The sequence below is a fragment of the Solea solea genome, chromosome 10 (assembly GCF_958295425.1).
Source record: "Solea solea chromosome 10, fSolSol10.1, whole genome shotgun sequence".
NCBI classification, from domain to species: Eukaryota; Metazoa; Chordata; class Actinopteri; order Pleuronectiformes; family Soleidae; genus Solea; species Solea solea.
The window spans coordinates 17,507,200-17,529,630 of record NC_081143.1 but is presented as its reverse complement, the minus strand read 5'-3'; the positions used below and the strand labels follow the sequence as shown (position 1 = coordinate 17,529,630).

Below are 22,431 nucleotides of genomic sequence, written 5' to 3'. Positions count from 1 at the left end.
TAAATAAAAAATAATATCAGCAAAGACGGAATGTTACCCCGGTCTATATCCTACTATTCATCATGCATCTAATGGAGATGGAAAAACACTGATAGTGACGATTCACTTGGTGGGAGTTCACTTTTTTGATAAAGGGGGGAAAAAAAACAGTGTAAGACCATGTGTGATCATTGTTACAAAATCCTTAATTTGGGCAGAAGTAAGCGGTTGAACCAGTGAGTTTCATTTTCAGTTTTTGAAGGTAAAGTCTGTGAAACTGTCAGCATCACTGCAGGCAAAGCGAAGTGATAGAAGAGCAGACTTGTACTGCCGATGTGGGATTTGCTAAGATAACAAAACAGGACGGAGGTTTTTCTGCAGTGGTGGGAAACGTCTTTAACCCCTGACTTCCCCCAGATGCTCAATGTAAACTCCAACTTCCGTAAAAACCTTATCTGGAGAGAGGGGAACTCTGTGTGTGTTTGTGTGTGTGTGTGTGTGTTTGTGTGTCTATTTATCTGGGGCAGAAGGGTTGATTCTTTTCCATTTCTTTCAGTTCCCTCTTCCTTCTCACCTCCTCCTCCTCCTCCTCCTGTAAGATGCTCATAAAAGAGGAAACCCTTTTATGTTAATGTCTGCACTCTTCAAAGGCCAACATGACATTGTTTTGAATTAGTTCCTATCCTGGTGATATATTGTACAATTAAAATCTTTCATTATGTGAACAGGAAGAAGCTTGACATCTCTGTGTTAACGTATATATCTGCAGTAATTAAGACGTATAAGGCAGTTTCATTTATGAACTTACTTCTATATATGAACTGTAACTTAAAATGGTTCCAAAACAACAGGGAATTTAGCCTTTTCCCCCACTTGCTTGCCAGGCTCACTGTATTTCTGGATATTTAACTGTCACACACTGCCTCCATGTGGCCAGCTTTGGAAGTACATGAACAGTGTGTGGTCAGAGCCAAGTAAAGAAGAAGTGACACTTGTCACATCGCTGATAATTCAAGATGATCGTCATGTGATCATATTAAGGAAAATAGGAATTAGATATAACAAATAAAGTTCATCTTGAAAGCAGTTTAAAATATGTAATCCCTTTAAAAAGTACTAAAATGAACATTGTTGTCTGATATTTGTGATTGATTACACTTTTTGCTGAATTGTTGTGTATTAGGGAGATTTTTGTATACGCCCTTAGGCTTGCTTGTTTTTTTTTTTTTCTTTCTTCTTCTTCCTCTTCCACCATCATGTTTTAATAGTGTCAATAACTAAACACAGAGCTGAGAATAAGGCGGGGAGATTTAGGTCCCGGGTATTTTATGAACTTTGGCAGAGTATGTGCGACTGCTGCTCGGCTTCTTGATGCTGCTACATAATGAAACTTCTAAATAATGTTGTCCTTAGTTGTTCCCCCACCAAAAAGGGTATTGGCCAAAATCCTGCTCTGGCATTTCTTTGCCTCTCCTTCTCTCTCTTTTTTCTTTGGGTAATTAGCCAACAGGTCACACTGAGTAATGGTCTGGGATCAGTCCAGGGTAATTACACTGGGAGAGGATTGACCTCAGATATGCCTCCGCCTGAGGCTGCCTGGATGTGTGTATGTGCTTGTGTAAGTATTTCGGTGACAAAAGTAACAAAAGTAAGACAAAAAAAGAAGAGGTTGAGAAAGTGAGTTTGGTTGTGTGTGTGTGTGTGTGTGTGTGTGTGTGTTTGTGTTTGTGTGTGCGCGCCCTTTCCTGACCTATGGACAGGCAGAGACAAATCACCCACTGCTCACCACAGGCTCCTCCTCCCTAATTTCAGAAGGTCAGTCCAAATAAGAGACAAATAGCTTCACTTGCTCTTTCCTCTACAATGACTACACCTCCATTAGGGAAAATAAATGCACTACAAGATAATCTGTTTATTTAGGCAAAAATAGAGGAAATTCCGGCTCGGCACACGGAGACTGCTCGGTCAACGCGAGGACACAACTGCACGACGTCAAGTGACTCTTTAAAAACGCATTACTGTTCTGTAGCTGAGAGTGACACCATAAGAATCTATATTTATTCAAAACGTGTACTGACACAAGCTAACAAAGTACACAAGTATACGTCAATAAGCTTCACCCAACACTATTTTCAGTAAGTGTCAAGTTAAGTATAGATCCAGTAGAAGATTAAAAGGACGCGACAAAAGGGGAACGAGTTATTTTGTGTATCATTCTGCTACTGTGTGGGCTTTCACGTGGACAGTAGTTAGAAATAACGGCGTCCGACCGAATCCAAGTGAAACAAACTTTCTTCATTTCAAAAAAGTGGCCCAGGAAGTGATAAGAACGTGTGCTATTTGTGACTGCAGGTGGTGGTTCTGCCCGTGAGATGTGAGATAGAGCTTGTTCGACAGTGTGCGATGGATTGATGAACAGCAGGCCTGTCTGTCAAGATAAGGGTCACCATCTGGGCTGAAGACACAGGAGCAGAAGAGATAGACATCAGAGCAAGTCTAGTGTCTGTGGCCTGAAGTGAACCCTGATATCCATGTTTTCCTTCAAATATGCTACAGCAATTTAACCGTCACTTATCTCATCAGTTTAAAGTCACAACACACACCAGAGACTCTTGCGGCGCTGCCAGCGCTTCAAGCTGCATCACAGTTCATTTAAGTCAAACGGCAAAGTCAATTTCATGGCTTCACTTTGCAGGAATCGGAAATCCAGGAATCTATTATTCATGCAGTTACACACATGTACGCGTTTTCTGTGGATTTCAGCTTGACATATTCACTTTGACACCTTAAGTCTGTGAAAAGAATCCAAACTTATTTCACTCAGGAGGTGCTTGATTGCGATATTGGTTTGTAAAGATGGATTTCACGCTGGAGCCAAAAGATGTGAATGCTGTTTTGACATCAAAGTGACTGCCTGGCTTTGGTTCATAACAACAGCGTTTACTTTACACTCTCAGGCCGAGCTGAACATCAACATAGCAGTGATTCTCACTCTCTGCCGTGATCACAGTAAAGGAGGATACTGGTGCGGAAGCTGACTGACGTGGATCACATGAGCCCAGATGGAGGAAGTGCACTGCAGTGAGGTCACACTAAAGGGGGGGAAAACAATCGCACTGACAGAACAAGACAGGAAGCACAGGATACTCTACGTGTGTGTGTGTGTGTGTGTGTGTGTGTGTGTGTGTGTGTGTGTGTGTGTTAGTGTACGTTACTTTAGTTCCTTTTCGGACATAAACAGTCCAAATGAATGGAAGTCAATGCGAGTCCTTAAAAGGATAGCTGTGCTAGAGTGTGTGTGTGTGTGTGTGTGTGTGCGTGTCATTTCCTCTTGGAAAGACTGAATGGCAGGAAACCTTATCAAATACGCTTGTGACAAGTTGACAACATGTGGTCGAAATGTGAGAAATGTTTTAATCCTGGCAACACAACAATTTCACATTTTTCCTCTTTACCAATGGAGATGGTCTATGTCCACATTATACTATGTGGGGCCAGCAGTGAACTTAGATCTACAGATTTTTATTTTCAGCAGATTCATGTCAGAGACTTCTGGTTTGACATTTCCTGTTCGTAGCTGTCGGCAGCAGGCACGACAACTTTGATAAATAATATTGCTTCTAAAAACAGGGATCATGTGTGCAGTCAGGGGTTGCTATGACAGCAGTCAGTTTAAGTGAAAGGCTTTAACGGAGCAGGATTGTGGATGCAAAGCGCTGTACAAACTTCTTCCTCCTCCTCTGAGGAATAAGGAATCGCGCTGTGGCCAAAAGACTTAAATCTGGAGAAGTCACTGATGCGTCTCCTATGTCTGTTCATTTTGTTGAAATAAACCTTTAGAAGTCCATCTCTGTACATTGGTTTTTTTTTGTTCATCCTGTGCCAACCAGCCAATGTGTTTTTTTATGGGTTCATACGGACAAACCGGAGACTTCACCAGAGAAGTGGCTACTTAAATATGATTAAGTGTTGTTCACGGTCCGAGTTGGTGTCCCAAGTGATAAATTGATACAGTGGTGTAATTTAAACCTGATTATATTGCCAACGTTTATTAATTCATTACGTCATTTGATTTATCCAATCAACCGCACACACAGAGCGATACTTTCATACTCTCTAATATTACACTGATGTGGAACCAAGCTGCCATTTCCATTTGTTATCGACAGTTAAGAGTCTTTGCACAACATTGTCACAAAAGCAGACTCGCTCCGTTCACAGATAAGTGGAGGAAACGGATACCGGAAGTGCCGCAACAAATAAGGAAGTCAGATCCAAAAGTTACTTCCGCATTCAAAAATAAAGCCTAAAGAAGCGAGGCGTGTGAAACCTTCAGCACAGGCACAGGTGATAAATGAGTGATGTTATTCAGGAGAACAACACGACACATGAGGACAGTGTTAACACATACTGTGGGAAATATGCTGATCAAACAATGGCCACATGACAAAGTGCTGTTTTGCTATTTCGGCTTAGAGCCAGTACAAAGTACAAAACCTCAAATGACCGACATCATCAGGAAAACTCACCCTCATTATGATTCATCAAGAGCTAATTATGAAATCGGTGGTTAATGTGAGGACATTGATTTATTCAGTCTGATTCAGACACAGTTTTCCCTTTAAACGGCTGTTTTGCGGTCTAGTTTAGGAACTTAAAGGTATAGTTGGGGTTATTTTGAAATGTCAACAGTGACCTCGCAGAGCAAGCTGCCGGGTCTGTGAACCGACCTGGACATTTGCTCTCACTGACAACATGGCTGCCAAAAAAAGGGCTCACCCAATCAGGTCTATGTCGGCTTAAGTCTGTGATATCTTAAGAATACGTTCCCCACTTTTAAGGTTTACAAACTGCTCACTCGACCCAAACCAAAGGCCGAGGACAAAGGAGCCGCCACGTTTGGTAAATTTGTGCCACTTAGGTAAATCTGAACAAAGAATTTAAAACACTGAAGGCAGCAGTGGATTAAAAACGGCATGTCTGTCATAATATACAAAATCACAGATTTCTTTCTTTGTACTTTGGTGCAGGGGAAGAAAAAAATGTGACCATCTACAGTTTCCAGCAGGAACAGGCCGTCTCACCTCAAGAAAAAAAACAGCAAACTTATCCTCAGGATATCATAAACTTTTATTACAGGCACTTTATTCAGTCTGTCTTTCTGTCCATCTGTACAACCACACTTGAACAAACCTGAACTGTCCCTTTAAGACAAAATAATGCAGAGCAGCGATTCTAAGAGAGGCTATAACAATATTTTTAATGTGACAACCAGGGTAATGGGATCACACATGGATCAGCAGCTCACATAAACCTCCAGAACATCATAAGCTGTTAAGTGGTGCTGTGCAACGTTTTTTTTTTCTTTTCTCATCACTCATTGTTTTAGATTTCACTGCAGGAGGCAGATGTTTGTGGCAAAATAGCATGGAAAAGCTCACTGTACACAACCTGGACACAGTTAGTATACTGCTGAGCCAGATGTGTCCCTCGGGCGTTAATAGAGACCAAACACAAGAGTGAATTTTGGACTAACTTCCATCAGCTGCGGATACAAACATTTCTGCAGAATGATGTTGCGCCGCAACAGCTGCGTGTGTTATCAAAGCATCGGGTTTAAGTTTCACATGATGCCATGAGGGGGCCACACGGCACAGTAGTGGCTAGCACTGTTGCCTCACAGCAAGAAGGTCAGAGACTGTATGTTGGCGACCTGTAGCAGGGTGCACCCCACCTTTCACCCTATGTCAGCCGACCCTCGTGTGAAAGGGTTATACAATGAGTGAGTGAGTGAGTGAGATAATGACCTACATTTATGTTAATGTGTAAATAAGTAAACTATTAATCATCATGCTGTTTAATCATTTACAAAAGTGTAATTGTTGGTTTAGACGTATTCAAGAGCGAGTGCGTGTTATTTAAAAAAAAAAAACACAGTAACCCTTTGGCCGAATATCTCCACTGCACATGCACATGTACAGTAATTCTAACGCCAATTACTATTTAACTGCTGTATACAGTTGTAGTGCTGCCAAGGTTAAACTTTCATCACATAACACAAAAAAAAAAAACCCACACCGTCTCCGATTCTGCATTAAGAACAGACATGGATGACCACAAGTACAGACAGACAGTCTGCTGTTTCTGACAGACAAGCCTCCAAGGACACGCTTACTTGTGTTACTGACAGACATCAAATTAATCAAACAAGCCACTCCTGTTGCTGGCCGGAGAGATCTGATACATGGGTCCGCCTGTTACCTCAGTGTGAGTGGAGACGGAGCAGAGGATAATAAGTAAGAAGGAAAGGCTTGAATAAATGAGAGTGCGTACGAGAGGAAATCTGGAAAATGTGACAATGTTTTTTGTTTTTTGTAAGTGAGTGAGGTTTAAGTATAAGCTCACTCTACAGCCATGGGTGAAAAGTTGCCCTTTTTCTCATTGCTTTGGAAAATGTAATTCATTTTAACCTGAGCAAAAACCATTTACTCTATTTTCCACTTGTGACATAACTACATTAAACATTGCTGAAGCCAACACACAAGGTAATGAGCACTGACACACTGCTCTGCTTAATTGGTACACTATGAGGGTCTGATTCAGATTATATGCATGAAGCCAAACAGATTTTATGAGATCTATGTGAGATATAAGAGCAATTATATATAAACATCATAAAGTATAAAGTTTTTCCTCATTCTATACAATATTGTCCATAATAAGTACCCTCTAGCTGTAATGATTTGTCAACACAAACCAGACTTCTTTCTTCTGTCCAGTGTTGGAATGTAACAAAGCACAATTACGTTAAGTACACAATTCACATATCTGTACTTTACTTTGTTATTTGTATTTCTAGCAACTTTTACTCCACTACATTTCCTCTAACTATCTTTGTTACTCATTACTCACTACAGTTTTGCCATTCAGTCATCTTTCATACCCATTCACATGCTGCAAGTGTCTTGCTCAAGGACACATATACGTAGACTAGCAGAGACAAGACTTGAACCCACAACCTTCTATCTTCTACCTTCTTCTACTTCAACTTCTACCACGGTAATCCCTTTTAGGTACTTCACACAAGACTGCTTCTGTCTGTCACTGTGTGTGCTGTTATGTTGGTTGCAACTATGAATGAAGCTCCAAAGCAGGCGAGCAGCTTTGAAAGCAGCCACACTTGTTTTCTGGAGCTCAGAGAGACTCTCAGGTCGAGTGAGCAGACAGCCTTTATCATATGAAACAGAAAAATAAACTTTGTTCACCGCTTTCCCAGGAAATGACAGATTCATGCTTCTTTGTTGCACTCAAATCCTCAGCAGTATTAGCAGCGGTCGGTGTGAGGTGTGACTGTGACATACAGGCCAACATAGTCGGAGCAAACTTACTGTCAGGGTTCGGAGACTTGCGTCCAGCATGGCTGGGTGAGGAGCAGCGGAAGGTCGTCACGATGGTGTTGTGGTGTGGATTGGGATGGTGTGGGTGGTGGCCGTTGTTCTCAGGAGGAGCTCTGGTGATGCTGATGTCAGGTTTACGTATATCCCCCGGACTGGGGGGCTCAAACTTGCGAGCATGATTGTGCTCGGGGGTCCGGCTGGTCCCGTTGTTATTGTTGCCCTCATTGCGCCGTATCACTGACGAGTCAGAAGATGGCTTGGCAAATGTCACCTCCCTCTTGTGGCTCATGTCGGGGGTTTTAGAGTGGCCCAGGACATCAGGGCGTTTCAGGGCACTGCTGGCCACAAAGCGTGCAGAAGCGGGGCTGGTGATGTTATCCACATGCTTGCTGGCTGAAGAGGAGATGTCGATGGAAAGTTCAGAGCGGCGCGGCACAGGCTCGGGGGTCTTGGAGCCTCCTCCACCCATAATGGACCGAGGTTGGGTGTAGTTGAGGTTGTTGTTGTTGTTGGCAGCAGCCGTGCCAAGGTCACGGTAGTAGATGCTGGTAGGTGACATGGCGTTGCGGTGAGGGGAGCTGGTCGTCCGACGAGAGCCGGGGGACGAGTGAGCGGAAGTGTCGACATCCTCTACCTCGAATGACCTCTTCAGAGCTGCGTGTAAAGGACAGTGACAACATTAGACAACATTAGAAGACGATCTCTTAATCCTCCACGTTTATGTGTGATTAATGTGATGCTTTGTCTCTTGAAGGCTGGAGACGTTATAATAATTCATGCACTTACAGAGCAAATACAGAACATGCCCCCAAGTGGACACTGCTTAAGTTCGGAGTAAATGTATCACATTACTTTCCAGGACTGCGTCTTTATCACTGCACAACATTTCAAAGCACATTCAGTCTTTTGATTTCCAGTCTCTTAACCAAAAAATGTGTTCAACTTTCCCCTATAAAGCTTTTACAGGCGGCGGGAACAATATCATAGCATGTTTATTAAAAAGGTCACACCAAATAAGTGAGCATTAAACAGAGCAAATTGTTCCTCTGAAAGACATTAGGAGCAGAATCAAAGCAGTAAAAGGCCTGAGGTTTGAGGGTGGGGTAGCCTAACACGTTGTTGGCAATTTTGGTGGCAACACAAAAAAAACAGCAAAACAAAAGAAATGAAGCCATAACTCATTATATTGCATTCAGCAGGTTTTTTTTTTTTGGTTTTTTTTATTGCAGCGTTTAACATGTTTAAGTTGATGAGCCGGGTGAGGCGCACAACCCTATACAATTGTGTAGTGTTTTACACGACATGTTATAACGCACAGCTGAGCATTTTGTTCATGAGCAACACGAGCACGGAGATAGAGGAGCATCCTTCCCCTCGGCTGTGGTGTGAGAAAATAGCACCGCGTCCAAGACGAAGATGCCGAGGGATGGAATCGCCCCCAGGAAGAGTTCACTGGCTCTAAGTCGACTTGAATTTAACTCCCATTATGGACTTGCTGTGCCAAGCCAGCGGCCAGGAGCTGCTATCGTAATGACAAACTAGTGGGACCAGTCCGCTCACGCATACAAGATCATACACCGTATCCAATGATCCAAAACTCAATTTGATTATTTGATCCGTTTGTGGCCTGTGGTGAGTCTGCACCACTTTACTTTGTGCAACTATATGTAGTTCTGTTCAAAGGGCTTGTAAAGACGAGTGAGTATGAGTTTGGGGAATGTATATGTGTTTATTCTTAAGCAGCTACACCCTCTGAGCGAGCGCCATGTCCCAGCCCCACTGCTCTCTGCATAAAGCCAAAACAACGTTAGCGGATGCAAAGCTCAACACAATCACATCAAAGCCGTCTCCCTACGCACATCAGCCGGCACCACTAATCTAATTTACTGCTTCACTCCAACACGGTGGACATTTGATACAATTTACCCCCTAACAAAAACTCAGGCTGCAGCCTGAATTTCTCTCTTTTTTTTATCTGAGTCGAGCACACCAAGGTCATTCTCGTTCACCACATGAACAACTGAACCGGCTCCCACGTCTCACAGTTTACAGTGATTTGTGTTCTTAATCTCTTTAACCCCCATCCCTCCCTGAACACTGGCAATGTAGACCTTGAAGCATGGCTACCTTTTCATCTGTGGCTTTCTTTTCATTGCAAAGTACTGTAGGCTGTAAGGGCAAGCTGTAGCTACTTCAGATAGTGTTGCAGTACGTACATGATGTGCTGATTTGTTTTAATAACCATACAAAGAGTCTTTCGTGTTAAAAGTCAAAACACATTAAACAGCCACACATACCCACTTCATCTTCTCACAGTCCTTGTGCTTATTTTGTACCAGTTTGTTCATGAAACAGCTTTAAAATACATGATACACAAAAATAATTACATATGAAAATAAACTCAAATTTGCAAGTGATGTCCACATCTACAACGTCTCTGGACTGTGTGCTTGTTACCCCTGCTTTTCCTCCGTCTTGATTTTACGATTCCAAGGCTGTGGCTACTCTCAACTTTGGCCAGAGAATAAGTCTGTCTGCCAGAATCGGCCTGCGGGTTTCATAAGGAGCTGAAAGTTTGCGATGCACTCAAAGCATCTCTAAGACTCAAACGTCTTAGAGATCATCTCCGGGAGTCTCTGCACTTCAAGGCCAGACTTTTATTTCACAGATTTGATGAGCGGTAAATGTGTGAACCACCCATAAAAAGTGGACGTAGTCCTCCGGTTTGCTAGATGACGAGAATCCGGAAGTGAGATGAACAATTTCCTGAGGAGTTAATGTCTTAATCACTAGTTTCAGGTGGTTCAGCACTTATAAGTAGACATTAGTGTGATTGACAGCTGGTATCAACCATTAGGTGCATGGTTGTAGTTGCTTCTGTGTATTTCTGGTTGCAAAATGTCAACATTGCGCTGTCCAATTCACAAATGGGAGTTCAGATTCTTATTAGTGACACCGCGTCACTGCCAGTTGCTTGTTCATGTGAATGGGTATGAATGACGGGTGAATGGCAGAACTGTAGTGTAAAGCAGCTCATCAAGACGAGAAAAGCTCCATAAAAATACAGACCAACTCGTCTTCTTCTCATTGTATTTGGTAGAAATGAGTAACAAAGATAGTTAGAGGAAATGTAGTGGAGTAAAGGTTGCTAGAAATACAAATAACAAAGTAAAGTACAGATATGTGAATTTTGTACTTAACGAAGTATTTGTGACTAGAGCAGAGGACAAGTCTGCGTGATTTAAGGGCAGAAATCAGTGTGAATCTTTCAGCCTTAATCAATCACTCAACCCATAAACCACACTTTCTCTGTTTAATGCGGTCAATCGTGTCTCTTTTTTGTATTAAGCTAAAGCAAAATGTGAAAAAAAAGGACATAGTCTTTGCCTGAATATTGTAAGTGTTTGTGCATGAATGTGGGATTGACATATGGATGGAATATCGTTCCCAGTAAAACAGCATTCCCAGACAATGAGCTGGAGAAAACTAGAGGTCCAGTCTACCTCATTAACAGGAGCCAGGAGCCTCATCTCCCCGGGTCCTTCCACGACTTATCATTCTGTCGCTCAGTGTCCAGCACCTCACTGTGTATCAGTGTGGGAAGATAATGCAGCACTGACAATAGCCCGAGGATTACTGGTGCAACGAAAACAAATATGAAGGAAATCTAATGTCATGTCATTGTTTCATCATTTGTTTTTAATACGGACCAGGTGCTGCCGCTTTATCATCTGCAGTTCCTAGTCAAGGACACGCTGACCAATGAACACACACCGTCAGTATCATCCCGGCTCGGATGCGCTAATAAAGTATAGTCAGGAGTTAGAGGGAGGAATCCAAACGGAGAGACAAGATGGACAGCGGGAGAAAGGAGGGGAAAGGAGAGTGTGAGAAACAAAGTTTGCAGTGTGACAAATGAGGAGGTTAAAACAGTTCAAGACAAAAGTGCCACTTATCATCCCCGTTGCAGCTGGAATTATGTGATGGTACAGCGTCCATGCAGGATAATGCTTTATAATGATCTTTAAAAATAAAGATTGATTCATTTTTTTGTTTTTATACATCGTGCAGAAGGAAGGGGGGAAAAAAACACTAACTCAATAATGTAATTACTCAGACATCTATGCATGTTTTCTCTAATTATTTAGCAAGCATATTTCAAGGACGTTGAAGACCTTGTCAGAGCTCCTTTGTGGACTGAGGTTGGTTCTGTGTCTTCTGCCTTTTCGTGTTAAGTCCATGACGTTAAGACCAGGACTCTGTGAAGACCAGACCATCTCATACAGGACTCCTTGTCCTTCGTGTCACTAAAGATAGTTGTGTTTGACTCATGCGTTATGTCCGGAGAAGAAGTTATACAGGAAAGTGATTTTGAAATTGTAATATTGGTGTCCTGTTTTCTAATGCTAAGCAGAGGCAGCACAGCTCAATGACTCTGTATGTGCTGGATACAGGGTGTTGGCCAGAGCAGCAGATAACCACTCAGGCTTGTTAAGTGTAAAAATGAGTAAAAAGAGACAATGGAAGAAGTTGCGGCAGAGGTTGTGTAACAATATTATTTTTTCTGCAAAGTTGAGGCTCCCAATAAACCATTTTCACCTCGATTGCACGAACACACACACACACACACGCACACACACAGAGTTAAGTTCAGGCAGCTGTTAAATAACTGGCCTGGTGCTTAGCTTCAGGCTTTATAACCTTCGACAGGTAAAGCCTTGTTCTGTTCCTTTGATCAAGCTTTGGTTAACTATCTTGCTCATGAACAGATTGATTTACATCAGTGCCCAGAGAAGGTATAAAGCGAGTGGCTGCATTCCACTTAACACCTGTTGACACACACACCAAGACAAAAGGTAGAGTGGGATTAACTCAAGCTCTGTGACCTCAGAGCAGAATTGAAAATGTTCAGACCAAGCATTGTTTTTTACTTATGAAACACTAATAAACACTAAAACATTTTTAAATTAACTAACTAATTAACTTAATTATACAGTAGCTGTATGGGATTATATTACTATATTACACATAATTATGTAAAGTTAATATAGAATGACATGTACACACTGACTGGCCTCTGCTGCAGGTTTTGAAACTGCACCACACATGCACTCTTCTTTGTTTCTACATCAATTTCCTCTCTGCTTCCACATTCCAAATTGGAGCAACAACATGACACTTGTAAACAGATGATCAGCCAAAACACCTCAGACTGCACACAAAGCTCAGTTTCGGTTAGCAATCACAGCTACAACAAAGTGGAACTCAACAGAGCCTTTGTGAAGTTTTCTTGATTACTTTCCGAGTAACTTACAGTATATGTTAGTTTTGTTCCTCGTAGAAGATCATATCATAACATCGTCTCAGTGTGCAGTTTCTAAGGATGCTCCTATTATCCACTCACTATAACAGCTACACACACGTCCACACATCTATCGAGCATTATTACATCTTTGATGTGCTCACCAATGAAATTACCTTCCTCCCTTCAAGCCCATTTAGCCCTCAGTGTGAGATTCAGCACAGTGCAATGTACTGGAAAACAATGATCTGGCATAAAATGGGGATTTACTCACTCAAGTGTTTTCTCTGTAGTTTTTGCAACAGTTGTTAAGATAGTGGTGGTATGACACATGCAAGCACTTGTTTTAAAACGATAGTCAACTTCAGTTAAGATGATCACACATTTAATTGAACTGATTTTAAATTTAAACTGCTAGTTAAAGTCATTTTAATTATGACGACATTTATTATTAAAGTTGAGCTTGCTCACATTAAACCACCTTGAAATTTCTGACAGTGTATCGTTGACAGCACAGTACCAGAGCACATGCAGGACGTAGCCCGGCCATGACCTGACTTCATTTACTACCATTTGGATTGATTGCTTATTTTACTGTGTGTCCCTGGGACTAAAATACCTAACTTTGACTTAACTTTCCACTTTTAACATCCCATTTGCACAAAACTGTTCTGCCAGCCAATGTGTGCTGTAGTCTACATGTGTGAAGTTCAGCCCACCAATGACAGAGAGGTCACTTTCATCCATAAAAGCTGTGGACAATGTTACACCACACTGCCTTGTTTTTCCAGTTACTGTTCATTTGTTTTGTATTTCAAACTCTGGACTTATTTGCAGTTGAACTGTCATGTGATTATTAAATAAATCAATGTAACACTTCAACCTGATGCTACCTTGACTGATCGAGGTACACCGCGTTTGCTTTTGCCGGCTTCTGCTGTCAACATCTTACTTGTGACCATCAGGCCGAAGCGTAGCCGAGGGGACGTGTGTGACGGGGAGGAGGGACAGGAAAGAAGTTGGGAAGGAAAGAGAAAAATGAATGGCAGCGGAAACGGAGGACAAAAAAAGGATCAATGCCAGCGCCACAAGGACTTAGGGAAACAAAGAAGAGACACAGTTGTTGTTGAATGTTGCATGAAGTGTTAGACAGATGTTAACTCTTAGACCTGAGGTCTTCCACTGTCTCCCTCACTGTGCTTTAAGCTGAGAGCTATCCGGTGCTGGAATAGTGCAGTGTCTGCACTGTGTTTGTGTTGATTATTGACGTAACCTGGGTATAATCAATAACAGATGATAGACTACAGGGACTTGGCTGGAATATGCCCACCACCCTGTTTTCAACTCAGTAACTATCACACACACACACACACACACACATGCTCAGTTCTTCCAGTCACGGGAATACTACAAGATACTTTACACACATGCGCACACACAGCAACACACACACACACACACCCTCAAAGATGTTGGTCAGTATTCACACAGCTCACAAACACAGTCTGTCTGACAAATGTTGCTTCTTTCCACAAACGGTCAGTCTGACCATGGTAAAAATGTGTGGAGAGCCAATTTACAAACCTTCAAAATCAGAAATAATCCCCTCCAAGTGTGGATTGACTCCAGATTCAGACATCCTTTCAGTCATGAGATATCACAAATCTTCCGTCTTTCAACACTCAAGCAGCCACTCGTTAATTCTGAACAAATTCCACAAATAGAGTCAATGAGAAAGTTAGAGCACCACAACTTTCTTAAAGGAGCAATTTTCTCGAACTTCCCACCAACAAACTTTTCTGTGTCACTGGATTTGGGAGAGAGAGAGAGAGAGAGAGAGAGAGAAGGCAAGCCTCCTCCCTTCTCCTCCCTTCCCTTTTGCGAGAAACACACTCCCCCTTCTCCCTCATGTCCTGTGTTATACTCTGTGTGTGTATTTGTGTGTGTGTGTTTCCCCCTGCCCCCCACACACTCGTGCATGCACGCGCAGGCACTGACGTAGACAACAGGCCCCGTCATACCCCGAGACCCTTTAACAACTCAAGGTGCTCTCAGGTCTGATTTCCCTCATTCAGCCTCTGAGCAGCGCTGACAGTGAAAGTGGACGACATGTCACACAATCACTTCAGCAACGTTAACCTGTAATCACACGAAATCCCTTTGGTTACGACGGTGGTTCTGCAAACAGACTTAAGAAGCTGGAGGAGGATCACAGTTGAGGACCACGTTTGAGGCTTACGTTTACGACTACACGACCTTTACAAAACAGGCTGGCATCACTAAATTGTGTATTAATGACATGTTTTTTTGCATCTTAAGGCATTTTGCATATTTTCATTCCATCTAAACCTTACTCTCTAACTAAAAACTGATTTAAATGACAAAATAGCATTAAATGAATGAAAATGTGGACATGCAAAAAGGTCCAGATATGGCATTTTGGTTTTCGAACCATCCCATAATCTCATGCAGCGTAAAACTGTTGCATCCACTTATGATCAAGCCGCTGTTCTGTGACAAAAACAAGAAGCTTGAGAGAAAGTTGACATTAGAGATATGCGACAGCGCCTCTGGGCAATCACAGTGGGATTCGTGTACCAACCTGCCCCGCGGACAATTGTGAGGAACAAAATAGGAATTTGAGCATGTTCAACACATTAGAGAAGTTGTTGTAGCACTGACGACGTCTTCTGGGAGGAACAGTGATGACAAGCAGGCTTTTTGATGTCACGGGTGTGTTAACACTACTGGCCCTAAAGTTGTTTTGGTGAGTGTTCTTTGAGGAACAAAGAAATGCGGTTTCAAAAACGTGTTGATAAAATAATGTGAGAGTGATGAAATGATCAAAGCTGCCTCGCCATGTGATGTGCTGCAGTCGTTCTTATCGGGGGGAATCTAGCACAGACACAAAGCAATAGTGATGGTATCGCACTGCAATTACGGGTCGGCCACGAGTGAGTTGCAGCTTCCTGTTTGGGTCCAGACAAAAACGGCAAATGAGGTTTGTGATAAATCTTCCCCTATCTTTCGGCCACTTTGACCACTTCCACAAAAACAAGTTCATGAAAAAAGATGACACCCCACCATTTCTCAAAACGAAACTGAGAAATTAAAGCAAAGTCAGCGGAAACCTACCGTCTCCACTCCCAAGCGTCCAGGAGACACTGTCACACACCACCAAAAACAAAGTACAAAACAGCCAAAACTTTTAAATACTTGGGAAATCCCAGATGAATGAAAAGCTCCATTCAACAGGGTCCCCCGGCCCACCCAGCGGCCCCTAACCCTAACACCTACGAGGTCGATAGTGACACAGAATAACACTGTGTGTTTATGGTGCAGTCTGGTTGTTTTATAAAACTGCTGCAAAGGTGTTTCAGGATGAAGAACAGGAGTATGGAGCTGGTGTTTGCACAGTATTTGCATGTACACATCAATCGGGAACTTTAGTGGGTAAAATAAACGTCCCATGAGAAGCTCGCTGTCAAACAGTGTCCAATTAGTTGTTGTACCAATAAAGTAAGACAGCACATAATACGCATCATACAGTACATCATACCTGTGTTTTACCTGTGTTTACATTAGTGTTTTACTTTTAAATACTATTAAAGCATTAACCATTTGTGCTCATGGGCGCTCCCTTGGTGAATTACCATGGAAATAATACACAACTCCTTATATGGACATCCTGGGGGTGTCTTATGTGTCGTTGAGTCAAAGTAATGATTCTTTTTAAATTGCTTTTTTTTTTTTTTTTTAAACGGGAGTAGCGATAATTGTGCAGAAGTGACAAAATAGACCTTTTTTCTTTTGTTTTTGTTCAAGCCAAGCGAACTTTGAACTGTGGCGCATTTCCAAATTTCACAAATTTGATCAGATTGTTTAAAAAAAATTTAGAACTTTTTTGCTCAGGTGTGAGTTTATCTAGTTGGTGAAAATGAAAATAAAATAGACTATATTGCAATATACTATTAGTGTTCTAAGGGTTAAAATGAATGAATATTCCCCTCATTACATTAATAATATTGTTTGTGACCTTTCACCTCATCCCTAATTTGTGATATAACTTTTTTTAAGTGAGCTTCAGTTCAATATTCATTGAGGAAAATTTCAAAATGTATAATCATCAAGACCTGTTTATGATTTATGGGTAAAGCACATGTTTTTTTTTAAACAACTTTATCACAGTGCCACATGGCAGACTCCATGGAAGATTAGTTTGAGATAAATGAAAGAAAACATAATTGTAATTATTGTCTTTCATTTATGTTGATAGCATCTCCTGAATTCTACACAATGAAACTATAATAATAATAATAGCATTTTGTAAAAACGAGGTTGAAAACTTGACTTACTTCATTTTGAAATGTGCTTAGAACATAGAACAATTTAATATAAAACAAATAAACTGTTGTGATTTGCCAATTGTGTTGTTTCAAATGAATTGTTCAGCCCTAATACTCTGCTTAGCTGAACGTTACAAAGTATGTGGCCCCTCAGTGCCCATGCCGGCCCAAGTGCACTGTAAACCACATGCCACAAGTATTCAATTAAACCAGCACACATGGTATGTGAAATGCACACCTCCACCAGCAAGTGTGTATTTATCTAAACATGGACACACACTCTGCGCTGGCTGTGAGGCAAAAGCCGAGCAACAGAACGAGGGAGAGCTCCAAAACAACATCTGGGCCCGAGTGTGTAAGTACGTATGTGTCTGTCCTAGAGGTAACATTATGTGAATATGTGCCTGTGCACGTGTGGTTACTTAAATGTGACTGTGGACACGGGGTGTGTTTGTTTGCGTCTGTGTGTCCTGGTGCCCCTGAAATAGCACTGTAAACACAGCGGTAATTACATATAGCACGATAAATCTGCCTCACCGAAATCGTTCAGCCGCGAATGTGCGCTGCTGTGAAGCACCACAGTTGTGCTTTATACTTAATAATAAAAAACTAGGGATGCACAATTTTGCCAATATCTGATATGGTGATATAGCGGTAGTGTTTTGGGCCGATAACCGCTGTAGTCATTAGTCTTATCGATACCCGATAATACATTTTAACCCTTCTGTGATTATCCTGTTGTCGCCGACAGGATTTAGCATGCATACTTGTCATTACCGTAACTCCAAGACCGTTTGTGACATCTAGAAAGCTCAAAAACTGTGGACTGGCGATCTGTCCAAGGTGTGACCCTGCCTTCCGCTCCAATGTCAAATTGGCACAGCACCCTCATGTAGAGGATAAAGTCGTAGAAGACGGAAGGATGGATGGATATTGGAAAAGCAGAGAAACCGAGCTTTGGGCCTCAGGACTCCCACAGAACGACCGTCCAATCACAGACTAGATTGGACGTGTCACAAGTTTGTGACATCAGCTTATTCCTAAACGGTTAAATAACGGCCAGATATCGAAAGAGAAAGTTATCTTGGAATGAGAAGCAGAAAGGGGCAGAATCATGTTTTGACAATTCTACAGCCATAAAATCAATATAAGTCCAGGCAGCCTGACTATCTTGATCCTCATGAAAAAAAAAAAACATTCTGAGAAATAAAGTGTTGTCACTTTATATTGAAGTTGCCAGATGCATGATTGAAGTCACCTTTTTCTTCCCTTTCTTATTTGATGTATACGTTGGTTATGTAAAACTGCATAATAACATTATATTTGGCTTATCATTATCTATCTTATGTGTTTTTGAAATTGGGGAAAACTTCCCTTTCCTGGCATTCTCAAACTTAAGAAACACTATGAATTGAACTTCTTTTCAGTTTTCACTTGCAAGAATGCATCAACACTTTAAATTCATTCCTTTTTTTTTATATGATGCTGCCTGGAATCTTTTAAACTTGGTTGCTTTGTCATCTCGTCACAGGAAATCCAGCTGAACCAGAAACAACTATTGACAGGATGTTGCACTTACCCAGTCTCTCTATTTGAGTGTTACTTCTATTTGCACACATGAGCTGTGGTGTCCGTGGTTTCGGGTTACATCTAAACAAAATGTCACCTTTTAAAAGCTTGACCTATGTGCGCACAACTAAACTCATTTATTGTAAACCGTCACTGTGGAAATGTTGAAGGGGTTGTGAAACCAATGTACAAACTTAAGAGATGAATGAATGAAGAGAGAAAAAAAAAAACAGTATTTCATGGAAACTAAGGGTTTTAGAGAAGCAACGCGCGTTTACCGAATGTAGGCATCCATAGCACATACATGTTTGTTTGAACCTAGATCCCTCTATTCCACAGTTCAAACAGTATACATGTGTTTTTATTAAAATTACAGCTCTTTGGAAAAACCATTATCCCTGGCTCTTTCATAGTAAGCTTTTAAATTGGCCTGAAAGCATTGTGGTCAGTTTTTTGCTGGCAGCAACACGACTGCAGTGGTTTGGAGACTTAGATAGTATCACTGCGCAGCGAACTGTTGCACAAGTAGCATTTGAGCCATGGATCTATGGAGTTCATGATATCTTGGTGCTGCACGCACACAACCTGGGTATCACATGGTAGCTCAGCTGTTGACCACTCAAACAAACTTCCTGTCCTGACATACAGCATGCGTAACTGTGAAGATTAGAGCTTAGCATATTTGGTTCCCTGCCCTTTCCAGTGCAACCTGAGAGGTGATAAAGGTTCTGGTCTTTTTTAAATAGTCATATAAAATAGCGTCACATGCTGTAATGAATGTACAATAAATGTATGTTTTATGGAACTTAAGGCTTAATTACTTGATTTTCAGTTTGCATTAAATGTCTTTCAAAAAAAAAAAAAGTGTCACACTGGACCGGAATGCTTTTGGAGACGTGAAAATAACACTTAAAGCTCCCCATACTAAGCTTGGCTCTATTCTGACACCAATGGTTCCCTCTTTTGCCCCTGGCTAACCATAAGTGGCACTGCTCGTGAACGATCACCCTTGGCTTGACCTGTTTGTTTCCATCATGTTGAAAAATGTCACCTGTCAGAAATCCTCCCTCGGGGTGAATGAAGGTGGAGCTTCCCGGTCAGTTTCCTGTACTGCCTGTGCTGTTTTCATGACTCCCTCAGTTATCACAACCAAAAAAAATAATAATCTGAGAAACAATATGAGGTGAGATAGTGGAAGGGCAGTGGGGCGTTTACTCATAGAGGATATCCTGTACACTTCTTTTATGGAACATGGAGAGCTGAGTGATTTCCTTGATTTCCTTTAACTAGGGCGGGGTTTGTGGTGTTTTGCGGAGGTGGGTGGGGTTTTAATGCACGTGTGTTTCAGGGTGCGAGTACACAAGGTTCTGCATGGATACGTCATCTGCAGCCTTTTCTGAATCATGTCTGCAAAGGAAAAGAGGGAAACAATGCTCTCACGTAACATTAAAAGTACCATTTAAGCAACCCGTGGCCAAGTGGAAAGGGAACTTGACTTGGAACAGGAAGGTCGCTGGTTCAAATCCCCACCTGGCCAAAAAGGGCTGGGGTACCCCTGAACAAGTTACTCAACTCCCAATGCTCCCTGGGTGCTACTCAGTGTGGCAGCCCACTGCTCCTAATTCTAGGATGGGTCAAATGCAGAGGAATACTTTACCTAAGGGGATTAATAAAAACTTAAACTGTAAACACAGCTTGTCGTCTCGCATGTTCACTGCACAAGGAATCAAAGAAATAACGTACAGTGTTTTAGGATAAACACAGGAACTCATAGTGGCTCCTCCATTCAAGTGAAATGAGATTTAATCAACTTATTTCATTGGAGAAGTTTACTACCACCTTAAAGATGGTTGCAATTGTCCCGCTTGTAACTACAATTACTGAATCACTGTTTTTATGGTTGTCAGCTTGTTGCTAACCAGGCACCGCACAAACACTGCAATTAATGCCACCTCAATAGACAAGACAGATTTTATTACTGCTTAATTGGCGGAACACAAAAAAAAAAGGCTTTCATTCCTAGACCACACTTTTTTGTTCCCTTTGCCTCTGATGTGTTTTAAAGACAGCAAGTCACCAATTAGCCATTGTAACAAGTCAGTGTGGTCTGTGACAGTGGCAGACGAGGTGTCCAGTGGAGCTCCATTAACTGCCGTCATGCAACAAAAACAACACCATGTTGGCAGGAAGCCACGCTGCACACATCCACAGACGTACAGTAGATATATGGAGGGCAACTGTGCTCTTTGCTGGCTGTCGTTCACAAAAAGTGAAGATGGTGGATTCGGAATCCGACACTAATTTATTCAATATCTTATTTATTTGACACACTTTTATTGCGACGTTTCCATCCTCCTGAAATGCACACAAGGGCATTGTAAGGGTCACATATATTCAGCCTTTGTTAAATTAGTCGATTCCCATGGATTTAAAGAGTGCAGTGAACTCTGACGGACTGAAACTGGCACTGTTGACGTTCATTTCTGCCGCCATGGCCATATAAACAAACCTGGTCACGTGATGTCCGAAGCTCTATGGAGCAAAATAAATGAACCCCCACGAACAGGTCCAGGATGAAGAAGGCCCTGAGAGTCAAGGGTGGAGATGATGCAAAAGCAAACACACAATCAGGAACGTGAAAAGGCCATCTATGTCAGCGGCCACAGCCTCAGCTCCTATCAGTATCAAAACAAAGTATGTAGGGATAAGGGGTGGACGGGGTAAAGGGAGCCACTGTAGTCATGACAACAGGTCTAAACAGAACCACACATCACAGATTAGAAACAAGGAAGTAGCTCGGCCCATGCAGGACTTCCTCATGCGAGGGGAAGGAGGTGGGGGAGTGACAGCTGACTGTTTACTTACTTTACACTGTCCTCACCCACACGGGAGTCTTTACTTCCGCCGTCTCTCATTTACCAAAAAAGAAATCCTTCAAAATATGAATCATCCACATGGAATAATATAACAGACCTTTTGGGAGGACAAAATGACACTGCAACACTGCCACCAAGTGGTAGTGAAGAGCCCTACGCCTCGTCTGTACAGTATGTATCCTATGGCTCACTCCGCACAGCCATCTTATTAACGGTCAGATTAGAAGCCAATTTGCGTTTGAGCGTCGCTCACCGTGACGTCAAGCCTTAATCGTCGCTGGATTAGCCCTTATTCCCAGAGTGCAGAGTGAACACAACTGTTTATTTGCTTTGGGTCTCCATTAACACTGAGCAAAACACGTTCAAAACCACTTCAGTTACTGATTAAGTGGAGCTGCTGATGACAAACAGACCAGGCAGAGGCTCCCGAGTGGGGCAGAGTCCCGATGCCACACATGCAGGACAACACACAGGACGCTGATTCAAACTAAACATTCCTTATTAGAGCCTGCTGTCTGCTGAAATACCAAATCATATTAACAGACATACGAGCTGTGCTCTCGCTCCCCCGTAACTTAAAATAAACCATGTGTGTCAGTCAGAATTAATCTGACAGCTGGACTCGGCTCAAATTCCACTCGCGAGAGGACGGAAATTAAACTTCTATTGAAGGGCTCGTTGTTGTGAACACTATATGGTTGCAGCTGTAAGTCGGCACTCGACCCATGCAAGGCTGCCAATTACAGCACAGCCGCCACCGACTGCACTGGAAGATCATGCATCACTCCTCTCTCTGAGACGTCGTCTTTGACAGCACATCACATGAGTATTACTCGCTGCTGCTCGGCCAAACACTGTGACTGTGTGCACTTCACAGTGAGCTGTTCATTCAATCAGAATGAGAGGAGAGAGAGATAGAAAGAGATAGAGAGAGAGAGAATTCTGGTCTGTAGCTCAGACAT

The 22,431-nt window shown here is 42.1% G+C and overlaps 1 protein-coding gene across 3 annotated transcripts in view; it reads right to left on the bottom strand.

Moving 5' to 3' along the window:
- The window catches only part of septin9b (septin 9b), a 67,199-nt gene that overhangs the window by 33,167 nt on the left and 11,601 nt on the right, over positions 1-22,431 (bottom strand). For 2 of the 3 annotated variants that reach the window (XM_058640622.1, XM_058640624.1), the window contains exon 2: positions 7,368-8,030. In XM_058640622.1, the coding sequence (XP_058496605.1) occupies positions 7,368-8,030 (663 nt within the window). Of the gene's footprint in view, positions 1-7,367; positions 8,031-14,262; positions 14,466-22,431 lie in introns of those variants that run through there. The other variant, XM_058640623.1, reaches the window with a different exon arrangement.